The 17,596-nt window shown below is 36.0% G+C and overlaps 1 protein-coding gene across 4 annotated transcripts in view; it reads left to right on the top strand.

The window, feature by feature from the left end:
• GABRG2 (gamma-aminobutyric acid type A receptor subunit gamma2) overlaps positions 1–17,596 on the top strand; it is a 101,171-nt gene that overhangs the window by 36,099 nt on the left and 47,476 nt on the right. For all 4 annotated transcript variants that reach the window (XM_073890292.1, XM_073890288.1, XM_025866626.2 and 1 more), the window contains exon 6: positions 1,803–1,940. In XM_073890292.1, coding sequence (XP_073746393.1) covers positions 1,803–1,940 — 138 coding nt within the window. The remainder of the gene's footprint in view (positions 1–1,802; positions 1,941–17,596) is intronic.

The following is a 17,596-nucleotide window of genomic DNA, read 5'->3' as shown; positions in this document are numbered from 1 at the left end:
GCAGATGCTTAACGACTGAGCCACCCAGGCGCCCCTGATTATGAGTTTTAAGTTTATATTTCTATAAATAGAATTTCTCAGGCAGGAAGTGACAGAGACTCATAAGAGCCAACTAAGTCATAATAACTATATTTAAAAAAAAAAATCAGTGATGAGAGAAACAATCATCTGTTCATCATTACATCAATTCCAGAATGAACTCGAGGAAAAATATCACTGTATATCATATGTATTTTAAAAAGTTCCCATTATGCATCTTATTTCATACGTTTTACTTTATCCAGGGATGGAATATTTTTAAGTAAAATCTTCCCCAAGCTTTGGGAGATTAGACTTCGTTTCTTTTAATTTCCAACTGGGTCCACTCCTTTTCTGAGCTAAAATTTAAGAACTGGTGATTTCTGTGTCTTTAGGTCACTGATGGACAACTGTCTTCTGAACCCAAACACAACTTAATGTTACTTATTGCTCTCAAAAAAGTAAATCACCTACGTGTTCTCCATAGGAAGTTTCCTAACATCATCATTCTTTTTCTCAGTTTTCAGCACATTCTGCCCCACCTTCCCCTGTTCCATGCCAATCTGGGGATCATGCTTTCTTTTTCTTTCATCTTAGTCAATAAACACATAATACACAACTACTTGGACCAAAAGAAAAGAAAAGGAAGACACATAGGGATTTTATTCCAAGTAGTCAATCAGCCTCCATAATTAAGACTTAGGTTTATATTGCATTATTAGTAGACAAATAGTTTAGACGATGTCTAGTTTTGTTTATCTATTTATCTATTTTTACTTGAGTTTATTTTGAGTTTTATTTTTTTTAAGATTTTATTTTAAGTAATCTCTACCCCCAACATGGGGCTTGAATTTACAATTCCAAGATCAAGAGTCACATGCTCTACTTACTGAGCCAGACTGGCACCCATACTTGAGTTTATTCTACAATTAACTTAATAATGTTTATCCATTCAACAAATATATATTGACCATCAGTTTCATGAAAAAAGTACTACCCTGATCCCCATAAAGAAACAAATAATTTAGGGAAAAAAAATGAAGAAACTTTTATAGGGTATTATGGCCAGCAAATGGTACTGATAACCACTACATTGTCAGTACAATATCTCTTAAAAGATGACTTTCTGTTCTCTTGGCTGAACATGATTGACTTCTTCAGAATCTACATAGTACTCATTGGTATCTTCCCCTGGGCATTTCTACTTTACTGGTCTTAATTGTAGTAAGTAGAATTTCTACATATATTAAAATGAAGTCCCAACAAATTGAGAAAGAGAGAATAATGTAAGTAGTTGAGGTTATTTTTCCCAGTCACCTTCCACTCCAAGGGCATGCCCTGGTGAGGCATTTGAGTCTGCTCCTCTCCTGTTATTTTCTGTTTCTGCATGATGCTCAATACCTTGCCCTGTTAATTCTTCTTCATCATGAAATAATACCTGTGCATGATGACTATTCTATTGCTTATATATTTGCTACTTTTTATATCTTACCCTAGACAATGTAAAGTATGAATATAGTATACGTGAAACCATGTATAATATACTGTCTATGCAAATTAAGTGACTTTAAGGGTAATTTTGACCTCATAGTTTTTAAAATTCCTGTTGGGAGAAAATGTCATTGTATTTATTTCTTCTATTGTGAGATTCTTTAGTTCAGGCTCTTCTAATTTATAAGTCAGTCTCTATCACACCTACCTCAGTGTCTTGTTCATAGAAGGTGGTTGCTACATACGTTCACTTATAAATAATTTTAAATGTGTGCTTTCCCGTCTAATGGCAGATGGCTATCCACGTGAAGAAATTGTCTACCAATGGAAGCGTAGTTCTGTTGAAGTGGGTGACACAAGATCTTGGAGACTTTATCAATTTTCATTTGTTGGACTGAGAAATACCACTGAAGTAGTGAAGACAACTTCTGGTAAGATGCACTTGAATTTTAAGTGACCCTTCCGGAGTTAAAATTCTGGGATATATATAATTCAGAAGGCTTTTCAATACCTGTCTACAAATGCTATGAATAAAATTAAGTGAAGTGTTTTAATTTACCAGAGAAAATTATAATTGGTATTTTAGCATAATAAATATAAATGGATTCTATCATTTTGAAGCAAAATGGATTAAAATTGGATTAGTAAATTATTTGTGTAATTTCTTTAAGCAAAAAGGAGTAGCAATTATTTTAAAAGCAGAAAATATTTATGAGGTGTAGGTGTAATGTTTCTTTTAGGGAATAGGTTTCATGGTATATTGAAATAGCATTTAAAGTAATCACACAAGGAACATTAACTTTCTACAAACGCAGAAATGTGATAATACTGGATATGGACTGATTTGGCATTCAGTAATTTAACATGTTGAATTGCCTACATCATGGATATGGGACAGGCCTGGTTTTAAATCCCAAATCTATCAGTTACCACCTATAGATTTTGAGAAAATTACTGTATTTCTCAGGGATCAACTCTCCCAGATATCTAATGTGGACACAAAGACCTGTATCACAGGTATACTATGTGTGTGAAGGGGAAAATAAAAGGAAAATGCTTAGAATGATACCTGGCACTTAGCATTCAATAAATAGTAGCTTTTACTAATATTAATTATAATTCTCAGATGTGTATGGGACCTAATGTGGTCAGGACTTCAGATTTCTTAAGAGAAGCTAAATTTTTTTTTAAGATTTTATTTATTTATTTGAGAGAGAGAGAGAGCATGACAGGGGGGAGCGTCAGAGGGAAAAGTAGACTTCCTGCTGAGCAGGGAGCCCAATGCGATGTGGGACTTGATCCTGGGACTCCAGGATCATGACCTAAGCCAAAGGCAGTGGCTTAACCAGCTGAGCCATGCAGGTGCCCAAGAAGCTAAAAATCTTTATTTTTATATCAAATATAATGATTTTTAATGGTATTAATTGAATTGATTTAAAAACCCATATGGTGTTATTTAAACATATTTCCAGACCTGATCTGTCTCATGGGTGGCTCGTATAAACCCTCTGCAAAACCCTCCAGCTATTCCTTTTAAAATTATGTGAATCTAATTATGTCCCTGTTTCAAATATAAACATCGTGTTCTCAGCTTAATATCAAGACATGTATTTTGATAATGTATTTCTGTGAGTTGAGCTGTCTTCTGTTGACTTATTTGCAGCATACCTGATTTTTTTTTCTTTCCTGAAATTCATAGGACCTATTTTTGTGTTGACTGATTTGGAATAGGGCCTTGGTCTACTATACATAGAGAAGCAAATCAAAAAATAGAAATTTAAGATTATATCTTCATAACCATTATCCTCCAAATCAGAGCTATCTGGTCCTAACACTTGTTATCAACAGTGTTTGCAGATTTCTCAATTCTCTTAATTTGCAAAAAGAATATAAAAGAAGGTCAAAGAAATACTTGAGTATATTTTTGAAAAGTGGCCTTCTGTTCCCTTATTCGCTGCAAATCCTGAACATCAAGTACTAGAACAGTCTTTTATTTGGTCCCCAAAAAAGATTCAGGATTGCCTTAGAACTGGTTTTCCATCTGTGAAAAGAAGAACATGTGTAAAAATAATCTCTAAGTCTGCATGCTTCCAGAAAGAGAAATTGGGCATTAAACTGTGTTGTATATTCCTATTTCTGTAATTATTCCAGCACCCTAAAACAGAACCCCAAAATCAATGACTACCAGGTCTTTTTAGTCATTTGAGCCTAGAGGGGCAATAAAATCAAATGGCAGTGAGGGATGGGTTGGCTTTATATCACAGGGCTAGTATCATTCCCTCCCCAGTCTAGAGTATTTACTGTCTATTAAGAGAGATTTCCAGAAGAAAATGATGTACTACTTAAGGCATGCAAAGAAAAATTACCAAAGTGTCACAAAGTTATTAATCTTCCTGAGGAAATCAAAGCAAAACTTCATTGATATCAGATTTAATATTGAGGAGCATCATTTAATTGATTGCATCAACTCTTTGTGAATTTTAAATACGGTGCTTAGCCTCCCTGTTGGTCTTATCCACTTCCGGCTTTTGCTGGTTTGTATTTTATGTGCAGTACCATTTCAATTGCATCTGTGAAGAGAAAGGACTGAACGGAAACTTAACACCAGTGCTAAGAGGCAGCCTGATTCTTGTGATAGTTGACTTTGTAATGACTGGAAGTTTCTGCATGAACATTTGTTCGATTTCTGATGCCATTTTACCTTCAAAGCAGAGCTCCATAACTAGTTACTACCTACTAGGAAGTTATTAAGAAAACTTTCTTGGGAAATTATTAGAAGATCAAATTTATACTCCTTTTAAGTCTTAACCTTCTTACAATGTGATTTTTCTCCTAGACTTACAGTAAATGTATATCCTTTTAAAAAGCCTTGGTCAATACTGAGTGAGAATATTGCCTAAAATCTGACCTAGCTTACTGCAGGGATTTCTAAACTTCATTCATTTAAGCCCACCTCTCATGACTTTGTTATATCCAAGTGGCGACTGTACTGCTGTTTCCTTATATTAGGACCATAACTGGAAAAGCAGAAGCATCTGACACGATAACAGTTGATACAAAAATATAATGAAAAGCAAACAATATGTTCTTAAATTTTAAGTGCATATATCTGTGCTCTGCAGATTAAGTATATTGGAAAAGAGAGAAAGAAAGGTATTAGAGAAATGGGAAAGTGCAGCTGGTACCAGAGCAAAACAATTCACTGATGTAAACAGAAGAGTAGAATGACCATTACACAGGAAAGAATCTTCTCACCATGTAAATCAGTGCTACTTGACAATCTTTGCATCCACCACCTGAACCATCTTGTTTACCACCAGTCCTATCTGTGTCATGTTTGAGAAAATTATTGCCTTGGTGGTACATTGATAAGACTTGAAGAACACCTTTAGTTCATAGTCAATATATCAAAATGGATTCTGGATCCATGATTTCTCCTCCAAACCATCATGTCTTTATAATTGCTCTGCATCTGGGAAGAGCACCATCGTTGTCCCAGTGAGCCAGGCGTGAACACTCAGACTCGTCTCTACCTCCCACCTCTAATGAATCACAAAGGCACTTATGCCTCTGAAGCATCTTGTGTAACTGTCCTCTTTTCACTTGCCGTCGCCACTGTCCTAGTTCAGGATATTGTCTGTTCTCATCTGGACTGTGTTGGTAGCCTATTAAGGTTATGTCCCTGCTGTCAGTCTCTCCCTTCCACAGTCTGTCTTTTACATATTAATCATAAAGGCTAGCACTTACTGAGCACTAACTACACGCACTGTAGCAAACCTTTATCTAAACAACCTACTTGAATTCTCATAACCGTGGTCCTATTTACTACACATCAATACCCAAGATGTCGTTGTGGATGAGGAAACAGACTTCTAGAGGCTCATTTACTGCAGGACTGTAAGTTCACATGGCTTGTTCCTAGACTCATGCTCTTAATTATTACACTATTTTATTCCCACTGTGGCCCAGTGGGTCTTCTGGACACACGACTGTCACCATGTTTCAAGAATTTAGTAGGTCAGTTAGCACAAGCTACTGTTCCTAATATGCAAGCACCTGACCTCAGGAACCTTCCAGCTTTGTTTTCCATAATTTCCTATCTGATGACAGAATTAATCCATCTATGTTTTCTTGAATATAACAAGCCAATCCTATAAACAAACAGAATCTTAGTCTTTCTCTTTTGAATGGCTTCTCAACTCATCCCTACCTTCTTTATGTCTTTAAGGCTGAAAAGCACAGCACTTCTTCAATGAGGCCTTTACTTACCTTACCATCAAAACAATTTGGAGCAATTATTAAATTATGTGTCCTCTTGGAGTCAGACAGCTCAAGTTTGAATATTGGCTTGTATTATTATTTAATATATCTAAGCTCAATGTCACCAGTGTTGCAGGGTTGCTCTGAGGATTAAGTAAGATACTCCATTAAAAATGCTTAAAATTTTGCCTGGAACATAGAAAGGACTCTGTAATTGGAAGGCATTATTATTAATACTTATTATTATTATCATCATTATTTCATTAACTCTTCCTCGGAGCATTTTCACCCACCTTATAAAAACATAATTTCTGCCTTGTGTTGCTTAGGCATTTTTTATTTCTGCCCCCTCATTCCAATAAATTACAAATTTCACGACAGAAGCCTTGTTTTAATCATATTTGTATCCATGATATTAGGATGGTGGCTTGCTTAGAGTTGTTGATTAGTAGCAATTGTAGAATTGATTGCTTGTGACAATTATATTGATAAAACTGTAAAATTTCTCTCCATTTAATAAGCAATGCAGAATTCTATTATGTATATTCCCATTGCTCATTGTTTACTCCCAAGTAGAAGACTTTGCTCTTTCTGATCATGTTGCCATTGCCAGTTCACCAAATTATCTACATGATTTTTAGTATCAAGCAGAACTTTGTTCCTTCATGTTCTCATCCTGAAATGTGGGCTAGGAAAATGGGCAAATAAGTTTCGTAGGAGAACCTATGATCCAAATGCCATCATCCTGAATCAAAAAGAATATATCACATTCTTCCTCTGTCAGAATACCTTTAAAGCTTCCATATTTTCTTTAGGAGTGCAAACATCAGTGTTTCATGAAATATCCCCATAAGTTTTTGGTAAACCCATGAACATTAAATATTATTTACTTTCTTTTTGTCTTTAACTCACCTTTTAGGCTAGGATTCCATGTGCTAGTTATAGTTTCCTGATTTCTATTATAAGAAATACACAAATATTAAAATAAAAAGCCCACACACCACTAAATTTACCTTACTTTCCAATAGTACCGGGCAGACTGCAGTTTTAGAAATACTAGCTCTGTGGATAAAGTTCATGTTCATTGCTTGATTTCTAAAATATTTATAATCTACCCTACATCTTTAAACCTTGCCCACGGTTCTCCCATGGTACCCTTAACCGCCCTGGGGTTTTCTGGGTAGGTTGTACTTACTTCATGTCTTTGTATTCTATATTCCTTATTTGATACCAGGCTCAACTCCAACCTTCTCTACGTATATCAGTTTATATGTACTGGTCAAATAATTCTCCAAACAGAAAAAAGAAATAGATCCTACCTTCCAGACTGTGTTTTAGTTTAGATGTCTTTGGCAAACCAGGGAGATGCTTTAAAACTTTACTCAGCATGGAGGTAAACTATTTTAAGGGAAAGAAAAAGGAAAAAAAAACAAACAAACAAGTTAACAGTAATTTTTTTTTCACTGAAGTTGAAACAAAAAATATTAAACCTAGGTGTGAGGAGAGAAATAAACAACTGCACATTCGTCCCACAGTCTCCTGTGACTTTGGAGTCGAAGTAAGTTGTGAGTTCATTTTCGTCAATAATAAACTTTCAAACTACTTGAAGCAATGCAATGTCTTAAATCAGCGGAAGACTTCACAATAATTGATTTTTATTTTATTTTTAAGCTTCAATTTAGAAAAAAAATTAAGTTTGGTTTTGAGAGAAGAAAATGTATGAATAACATAAAGAGAGCTGTGCCAGGAGTAGCCATGGGGAAGTCATTTGCCTTCTCTGGGATGAAAATTCCTTGTTTATAAAATGAATGCTCTTGACTAGATGCTTCTTTGAAGTCCTTAGATCTACCTAGAACCTCTGGTGTAACCACAGTTACACTATGGATGTCCTAATGTAGGAGCAACTTTCTTTATAAATTAATGTTTTCCTTCATCAAGTTTTCAGTATGTTTTCAAAGCAAGTCAAATGCAAAAACAAACTCCTTTAGATTTTTAATTTAAAAGGAATGACAGTCCCACCCATATATTTGTTTTTAGTGATATATGATGTTATATATAATGTTAACCCAAGATTCTATGTGTTACTTTCTTTCAGTTGTGATACTGGAATATTTATATATTTCATTTAAAAATCCCACATCAGTTTTTTAAATTCCAAGGTTGCTCTGACATTACCTAGTGGGGAGATAGGGCTTGAGAGACACAGAGAGGTTGCATAGAGAAGTCGTATGAAATCTAAGGAAAATTGTTTGGCTTCAAGGTGACATGCTTTGTTTCTGCTTATATTCCATTGGCAAGAATGTTGTATGTTCCCATGGAGATAAAATGAGGCTGGAAAATGTAGCTCAGTTGTGTGCTAGGAAGGGACAGTGGGTTTTATGGCTTTCTAGGGTGGTGCAACATGCATGATCTCATTTTATTTTTCACAATAAGTCTCTGAGAAATACATTCTTTTGAGGTTTGACAGATGAAGCAACTTAAGTTTAGAGGGGCTAAGTAATTTGTTCAAGGATAGTCAATAAAGTAGGGTTATTTATTCAGATACCAAAATTTTGTTTAAAGATTTATTGATATATTTGACAGAGAGAGACACAGTGAGAGAGGGAACACAAGCAGGGGGAGTGGGAGAGGGAGAAGCAGGCTTCCCGCCGAGCAGGGAGCCCGATGCGGGGCTCGATCACAGGACGCTGGGATCATGACCTGAGCCGAAGGCAAATGCTTAACAACTGAGCCACTCAGGCACCCCCAGATACCAAATTGCTTCTCATAAACATATTAGGTAAAGAAATAAATAAAACAAAAAGTTAATTCTTAAGCTTGATAATAGGTAATATTACACAATGCAATGAAGTAGTATCACTTAATATAACCCTATACATGCATCAACAAAATGTTAGCCTGTAGGAAGAGCAATTATATTTATATATAACAATAACAAGTGAGAATTTATCAGTGATATCCCTTTCCTTTTTTTTTAAGATTTTTATTTATTTGACAGAGACACAGCGAGAGAGGGAACACGAGCAGGGGGAGTGGGAGAGGGAGAAGCAGGCTTCCCGCCAAGCAGGGAGCCCGATGTGGGGCTCGATCCCAGGACCCTGGGGATCCTGGGGACCCTGGGATCATGACCTGAGCCAAAGGCAGACACTTAACGACTGAGCCACCCAGGCGCCCCTCCATTTCCTTTTCCAAAAACAGTTATTGCCTATGAGATAATACTATTCACTTGCTAAATGGACCTATCCGTCACCATCCAAATATGGCCTTAATTAAAAAACTGTCAGATCCAGTTCATGTGTATAAATTTGTTCCTCACACAAAACTCTCATCAGAAAGAAAACCTAATAAAAGGTTTGTATGACTGTTTACAGTAATTTTGGAGATTAATACCTTATTTTGACGGTCTATCAAAACAAACCAGGTCAAGATGTTAATTTTTATCCAAGTCTTTGGTGTTTCCTAATTCAATTGAAAATCCTATTTTGCTATATTTAAAAGACACATTCATCCATGTGGCTGATATGACTAATGGAGCCCTCCTGTCGAGCTGCTGCCCCAAATAAATGTAAAACATTAAATAATTTTTAAAAATATAAAAATGTGAGATAATAGAGACTGAATCGACAGACATCATGCTCTACACACAAACTCATTGACAGTTCCTTTCACTCTGTTTGATGCAATTGAATAATTTCTTCACCTTATTTTTGCATTTGCAGAAAATAATGCTATTCGGTGTGGCAGATATGCAAATTTAAGCTTGTCAGGGAATGAAAAGGGAAGCAAACAGCAATGAGAAGTATTTTTTTTAATTAACTTTTTTTTTTTTCAAAAGCAAGTTATTATGAAGGTCACAGCACATTGCAGTGCATAACAGTCCAGAAAAGAAATTTGCTGGGCATACAAGCTGGGGAGAATTTGTTTACCATTCTCACCTGTATCTCATATAATCTAACTCATTTAGAAAAAAGCAAGAACAGCTAGTGTTACTAATCCATTCCTGAAGGGCAGAAGAGCCCAAGGAAACGAGAATTGACAAATATGTTAAACATGACTTAATTAGTTTTTGTTTACTTTTTATATGGATATCTCCATAACTGCTGTTTAAGAAATTGACAGTGCTTCTCATTAGCATATGAGTCACATCGTAAATGTTTAATTTTTCATATTTGTCTTCCAATTTGTCTACCCCTGAATTAACTTCCCCTTGCTGCATATCTCAGAATAATGACAAAAAGAAATACTAAAAAATAGCATTTTCTTAAAATTACAGTTCTCCCATCACAAACCTAATTGTGTTGTCTGTAATGCTTCTCTGTCAGCTCTGTAAGAACACTGAAGTACAATAAATAAGTGACATTGCTGAGAAGATGAAAGCTTCAGCTGGGACAACTAAGTTTACTGGAATAGTTTCCAAACATGATTTCTGGTATGCTTACGTTCAAATGACTTACAGCACCGGACACCTTGATTTTGATCGCTAAGTAGTGAAGAGCTATGTAACATAAAAGACAATGTGTAATTCATGAGCTGTGTAATAGCTCCTTGTTAAAGAGACAATGTAATCATGAATATGAATTATAACCACCTAATGATTACACTTTCTGAGCTGGTGATTTCTTGTTACCAGTCTCCATGACTGAGAGTGAAAATAGATTGACAGAAAAATAAAATTTTAGGGCTAACTCTTGAAGATCAAGCCCAATTTTAATTTTACTTATAGGGAATTACTCTGAAGAGGTAAAATCAGTGGTTGTAACTGGGGAGCCAGTTGTCCAACCTCAGCGTAGAGCATGGGTCATTAGACATGGATGAGTTTAATTTTATTTTAGTCAACATTGTACAATTGAAAATTTCCATATGAAAATCTTAAACATCTTTACATCTTAAACATCTGGGTCTTCATTCGTATTTGAAAATGATTGGGTAGAACTGAATTATGACATTTCTGAATAGGTGAGGCACATAATCTCCAATTTACCAAAGTTCCTACCACTTCCTGATGTATTTTGGGGGTTGTATGTTTTTCTTTGTGAATTACTGTTTCCTTATTTTTGAAAAACTAAGTGTATCTATATCTTTGAGGAAAATTGGGGAAAATGAAAGATAATCCCCAAATGAGAGCACATATGTATGTGTAGAAATGAATACATTTATTTATTTTTTTTACTTTTTTATAGGCAAAAAGAAATATGTGAAAACTATTGCTCAACTAAGGTTTGCTTGAAAATAGTGAGTTGCAGGGAAGTGCCAGAACCTGGCCAACCTACGTTTCACTTGCTTTTTTTACATTCTACAGCTGGGTTTATTTGTCATAAATATCTAACATATGCAGGGCCAATCGATTTTAAGTTTACTCAGTTTATCTCTATGATCCACTTTCATGGAAGATGGATTTTCAATAAACATAAAATGGTGAAGTTATATATGCATACATCTGTGCATCTAGTCTTGTTTGTATTTGTCCTTTTTAGCTCACATCTAAGCAGTCAAAAGCTTTGTTGCAATTTTCCTGCACATTACAGATTAGTAGTCTTGCATAGCCAATTGACACTTTTTCCTGTTGTACTTTTCTGAAGATTGATATAATTATTGCTCTGCAATAAAGCTCTGTCTTTATTTTCTTTGCTGAGGTGAGACAGCTGGATATAGAGCAAAAACTGACTGCTACTTAAGAGTTGCCTTTGTGGTGATGCTACCATATAGTTGAATGACCTTGAGCAAGTCATATTTTGATTTGACCCTTGATTTCTTTGTCTCAAAAAAAAATTCAGACTAGATTGAATTTGAAGCTCCTTTCACCTCTAAAATGCTGTGTTATATTTCCTGATACCTGGCAGCTTTGTTATAAAGCAAACTTCTGGTGGGCAGTTAGGTTTTCTATGTCCCCACAGGTTCCTAACAGAAACTTCCTCATGTGTTCTTATTCTATAAAATTTAGAAATTAACAGATCGATTTTATCTGTCGTGTATAGAGAACTTTGGTGGTGACTGTGGGGGCAAGAGGCCCAGAGTGTTGCCATAGAGATGGTTGGTTAATTAGTTAAGGTCTGAAAAAATGAATTTGGCATGGGAAAAATAGGCCCTTGGTGGGTGTGAGGAATGAGGGTGGATGCTAACTGCATTTATACTGAATGAGAAATTAGGAGAGGGCAAAGATAGGACAGTGGCTTTGACATGGCTTTCAGAGAGGAGGAAGAACAGACACTTTGTATCCTCAAATAGAAAGAACACTTGTAATCAAGGGTGCATAGTATGACCTCAATTTATTTTATTTTTAATAGCTTAATTATATAAATTTGGCTGATGGATAGTCTTGAGAACTGGCAGTCCATTAAAATAGTACTGATCTACCACCTCTACAATAATAATGTGATGTACTAGCATTTGTAAGCTCTTTATATATGAATCATCTCATTCACTTTTCACAGTATTTCTATAGTGCGATATTCATTTTCCAGGTAAGATGATGTACAACCAGTCTCATAGAAAAGTATCTAGAGAGGGTAAAGGCCTTGTCCAAGATCATAGAGTAAGTCACCAAACAGGCACTCATGGGTCCTGACACGCTCATTTTCTAATACAGTGGTGACTCAAATATCAGGACTGTTTCTGAATTTGTGTTTGCAGAAAGATTTGCTCCTGGCCATATTTCTTTATCTGCTATGTAATTTGTTTTCTCTTTATTGTGATGGCATCTGTCCACCTTGCTGTCTAGCTATCTCTCCAGCTATCTTCTGTCTATCTAAAGCTAGTTGCCTACTGGTACGGCAGAATATGACTGTCTTAGTCAGTTTAAGCTAGGCTATGCTATGGTAGCAAAGAGCCCTTAAGTATCAGTGACTTAAAACTCAATAAAAATTATATTGCATTCCATGTCATGCTATTCTCATGGCTGAGGGAGAAATAATAGAAGAATAAAATGATCCTTAAAGTTTCTGCTTTGATAGGCATAAGTCATTTGGCTCACATTCCTTTTGCCAAAGCAAAGTCACATAGAGAAGCCTGTTGCCCATGGGGTGGGATGCATGCTTCTCTTACCAAGGGGCCACTGGGAAAGGCCTCTGTAGGGATGGACTTGGTAGGAAAAGATACAATATTTGGAACTGCAAAATCATAATCAAAATTTACCATTAGTATAATCCTTTATGGTGTACATGGCCCATCTACCTGGCCAAGTAAAGAGGTATAGCTTGAGATAACAGGTCAGGAAAAAACACCACTAGCAAGGGAAAGGAATGACTTACTCTCAAAGAAAACAGAAACCAGTCATTATAATGTCTCTGACTGAGATTTATTCTCTTCAAAAGAGACTGTTTTGGGTCAAGCTGCTTCTTTGTCAATGACCTATAGCCATGATTTCCTATTTATGTAAAATTGGCTTCAGAAGGAGCAGATGAAAAGACAGAATATTAACATGAAAATGATTGTAGGGTGATAGGAACTGTCACATTTTATAAACATGGGCAAGATTTTCCCTGATATACTTCTGGGACAGCTTTATTAATTACATTGAAAAACAAGTCTGTAAATATCGGTCCCGTACTAAATTAAATTTTACAGATATTAGGTAGTGTAACTTCTAAGAAACAATAAACCAACATCATCCTCTTGTCACTAGGAGGAAGTAATTGAACATGATTTAATAAAGAAAGGCCACAAAATAATGAAAAGGTTAGACTGTCTTGATTGCTGTTACTTTTTCATGAGAAAAAAAAATGTCTCTAATAGTCTTGTGTAAGAAAAGAGTATAAATAGATTAGTTTCAAGTAAAATTTAAATCCTTTCTTTTATTTAATCTTAATAATTAGCTATAATTTTAACCCTTTCCTCTATGAAACATTCTTAAAATTAATTCTGTCCCTCTGTTTTATAGGTGAAGTACGTGAAAGTATACTGCTACCAATGATTTTAAACATTTTTGCATGGCTAGTTATTAATAGAATTAGAACTAATCAACAGGCATCTGTGTCTCCAATCTCCCACTCCCTTCTGGCCACTTGCCTAAGATTAAGCTAATATAAAAAGGAATTTTCATTTCATTGGCCGATGCTGAATAAGTTAGTAGTAGGAGATATTTTGGTCTTAAAGATCTGCTACGATTAACCTATACACAGATAAATGGTGTTGATAATGATGAGTTGATGGTGGTGGTGGTGGTGCTGATGGTGGTGAGGATGAAGATGAAGATGAGATGCTAAAGTCAGCTTTTCTTGGACATTTTATGTATGTCAGCCACAGTGCTAAGTGTTTTACAAGGTTTATTTATATAAACCTGCAACAACTTTAAAAAGTAGATAGTATTTTTAATTCCATGATCATATAGCTGGTAAGGGGCAGAGCCAGGATTTGAACCTGTGCTCTGAGACTGAGGCATAGCATTTTTGTTGGGTCTCATTTGTAGGAAATAATGATTTTCTTTTCATTAAGGAAAAAAGCTATTCACATGAACAGATTGTGTGTGTGTGTGTGTGTGTGTGTTACACAATAAAGAACACATGTTTTCAAGAGACTTCATGCCACTGGGAAACCATAACAATCTAATACGTTGTGTTGTTCAAGTCAATGGCAAAATTTAGAGTGCTGATAACTAGACATAGCAAGTTAGAGTCAGTTTTCTTTTACAAAGATAAGAATGAGGAAGTAACAGAAGCATCTTGAACAAGGCTAGTTAAAATGCTTTCTATTACTAGAAGAATTATCTATGACTCAAAATAAAATTATGGATAAAAATTACATGTGTAGTATATTAGTAAGACAGGACTTTTAGTAAAATTTGAAAGGAAAGAATACTTGGCTAGGGGTGAGATGAGCTGGCCTTAAGTCCTAGCTGACCTTATTAATAGATGTATACATCTGGGCAAATCATTTAACTCTCAGACCTCACTTTATCTGTAAAATGGAAGAATTACAATTTCCCTACCACAGTTGCTATGAGTATCTGAAAATGCTTAGGAAATTGTGAAAAGCTTTGGAAATAGATGACAATGTGATCATAATATAATTGTATTTGCCCTTCTTTCTCGTTCTTTTCCCTAACCCGTGAAATTAAAATACACGCACACATGCATGTGTGTGAAGATTTCAGGCATATTTAATGACTCTGAGAAAGGAAAAGTGATTTATAATTAATTGAAAGTTCATAGAAGATAGTAATTGATGAAGTGATTCACTTCTGCTTGCTTTGTAACCTTACATTTAGACTAAAAAAAGGAGAAGAAAGCTGAAATTTGTCCAAAAAGGGCAGATGTGTGCGTGGGAATACTCTTTTTTTTTAATTTTTTTAAATTTTATTTATTTTTGAGAGAGAATGACAGAGAGAGAGAGAGAGAATGAGAGGGGGAAGGGTCAGAGGGAGAAGCAGACTCCCGCTGAGCAGGGAGCCCAACTTGGGACTAGATCCCAGGACTCCAGGATCATGACCTGAGCCGAAGGCAGTCACTTAACCAACTGAGCCACCCAGGCGCCTGGGAATACTCTTTAAATAGCTGTCCCATAAAGTGACTTTGGAAGGATTTGGGAAAGGGATATTAAGTTGACTTGTTTATTGACCATGACCAGCTTGGGCTCTCTCTCTCTCTCTCTCTCTCTCTGTCTGTCTCTCACTCACACACACACACACACACACACATTTGCTAGATGTGTTGGAGCAGTTCATTATTTTTCCATTCCACACTACTAAGGATACTCAATGCTGCGGTTATGTAATAAAGTCAAAAACCTGCAAGTCAAAGAGACTTCAGACTTGACTAGTCAAGGGCCCTTATTTCCCAGATTAAAAATATAATAATAAAGCCCAGGGAAGTGAAATGGCTAGTGCAAGCTCTCCTAACTAGTTTCACAAGAAATGAAGCATCTAATAATGAGTTTCCAGATTTCATTGCAGCAGACCTCTCTCAAGTCTCTGTAAAGTTCTATAACTCAAAAGTTTACAGACAGGTCCTTTCCCTTGCATCAGATATTGAGGTAAAATAAAATGAAGAAAAATAAAAAATGAAGAGGGAGAGAATGACTGAGTTGACCAGATGAGTGATTTCTACTTCTATATGGGCTGGAAGATGTTGCAGTCAGTGCTGAGGAATAAGTCACATGTGGCTTAGCATTGCTGATAGTGGTTATAACTGTACATTCTTAGTTGGAATATCATGGAGTGGGGACAGAAAAATTGGAATAAGAATCTTAAAACCCAGGTTCCACTAGCAGGCTTGCCTCTAACTTGCTGCATTCCCGTGATCAAATCCTTTTATCCCTTTTTGCCCTAGTTTCTGTCAGTAAGGTGTGCATGGCTTTATCAGGAGTCCTTTCTCAGAGAGGTATGGGGAGAATCAAAGGAGATAATGGACGGGGAAATGCTTTGTAACATGTTGGGAGTGCAGCACATATCCAAAGCATCATCGTCATTACTTTAACAATTACCTCTAAGGCTCCCTCTAGATCTGAAGTTCCAAAGTCACGGCTTGAAGGTAAGGCTTAAAGGTGTATAAATCTCTGTGCCAGTAAGGAACCCAAAACATTAAAAAAAAAAATGAATCATTGATCTCAGCTCCAGACGGAGCAAGGCTGGGAGTGTGACTCAAGTTCCTGCTTCTCACTTCTGGGTCCCTGTGATCAGATTTTGTCATCAGGACTTAATGAGGATGACAAGCTGATCAAAATTCAGTATTATTAAAGGCAAAATTCTTTTCTTTCTTTCTTTCTTTTCTTTTTCCTTTTTTTTTTTTTTTTTTGACTACGCTAGGGGGAACCTGCTATTAAGAGATCAAGGCTAAATGTAGAAATGAAAGGGTAATGAAAGTTATACTCAGTGGAAGACACAGGAAAAATGGAATTTAGCTGTTTCCTAGGATTAATGCATTTTCACCTAAAGTCAATAAGAGACCTGCCGCATTTGACAATCTTGGAGTTGCTGGGGGTTTGCGAGATGGCCAAGCAGGCTAAGTTCAGTGTTTTCACTTTTCTGGGGATCAAAAGTAAAACTTTTAGATGGGGAATGTAAGACGGTAAACATTTTTGAAATTAAACTTCATGTAGAAATTTAGAAACATTTCAAAAGAATTACTTTTTCCTTTCAAAACATTCAATGCAGTCTCTTTTTTTTAAGATTTTATTTATTTTTTTGACAGACACGGTGAGAGAGGGGGAGTGGGAGAGGGAGAACAGGCTTCCCACGGAGCAGGGAGCCCCATGTGGGCTCGATGCGATGCGGGGCTAGATCCCAGGACCCTGGGATCATGACCTGAGCCGAAGGCAAAGATGCTTAGTGACTGAGCCACCCAGGTGCCCTATCAATATGGTCTCTTGACTCTAAGTGTGGATGCAAGAAAAATGACAAAATTCAGCTTTAGTGCTAGTCTCCATTCTGTTTGGGACTAAGAAAGACAGAAGCTTATTTCTTCTTAAAGACTGGTATCCTCATTGAACATTTCTCTTGGGATAATTGCTGTTTATTTTAAGACATCACAGTTATCCAGTGTGATAATTAATAACATGACTTATTTATTGAAAACATACTACATCCAACAAACTGCCCATGGCAATTTCTATGACATTTCTCTTTTAATTGCCATAAAAGCCTCCAAGTAGATATGATTACTACCCTGCTTTCAGAGATAAGAAAACCGTAACTCAGGGAAGTTAGGTAACCAGTCCAATCCCTTAGCCAGTAAGAGAAATAGGGGATTTGAAATCAGATTGAAAAGGCCACATATCCCAGGTTCTTAAACAATCTGCTCTGTAGAATTACCTAGAATACTTTTAGGGAGGGGTAGGAGATAGAGAGAAAAAGGAAAGCTAATTCTGTAGTTGAAATTTACTTTAGAAATCAATG

Source organism: Callorhinus ursinus, unplaced genomic scaffold (assembly GCF_003265705.2).
Source record: "Callorhinus ursinus isolate GAN/ISIS: 27379988/994484 unplaced genomic scaffold, GSC_fseal_2.0 scaffold3, whole genome shotgun sequence".
Taxonomy (NCBI): domain Eukaryota; kingdom Metazoa; phylum Chordata; class Mammalia; order Carnivora; family Otariidae; genus Callorhinus; species Callorhinus ursinus.
This window is presented reverse-complemented; position numbering and strand designations above follow the sequence as displayed.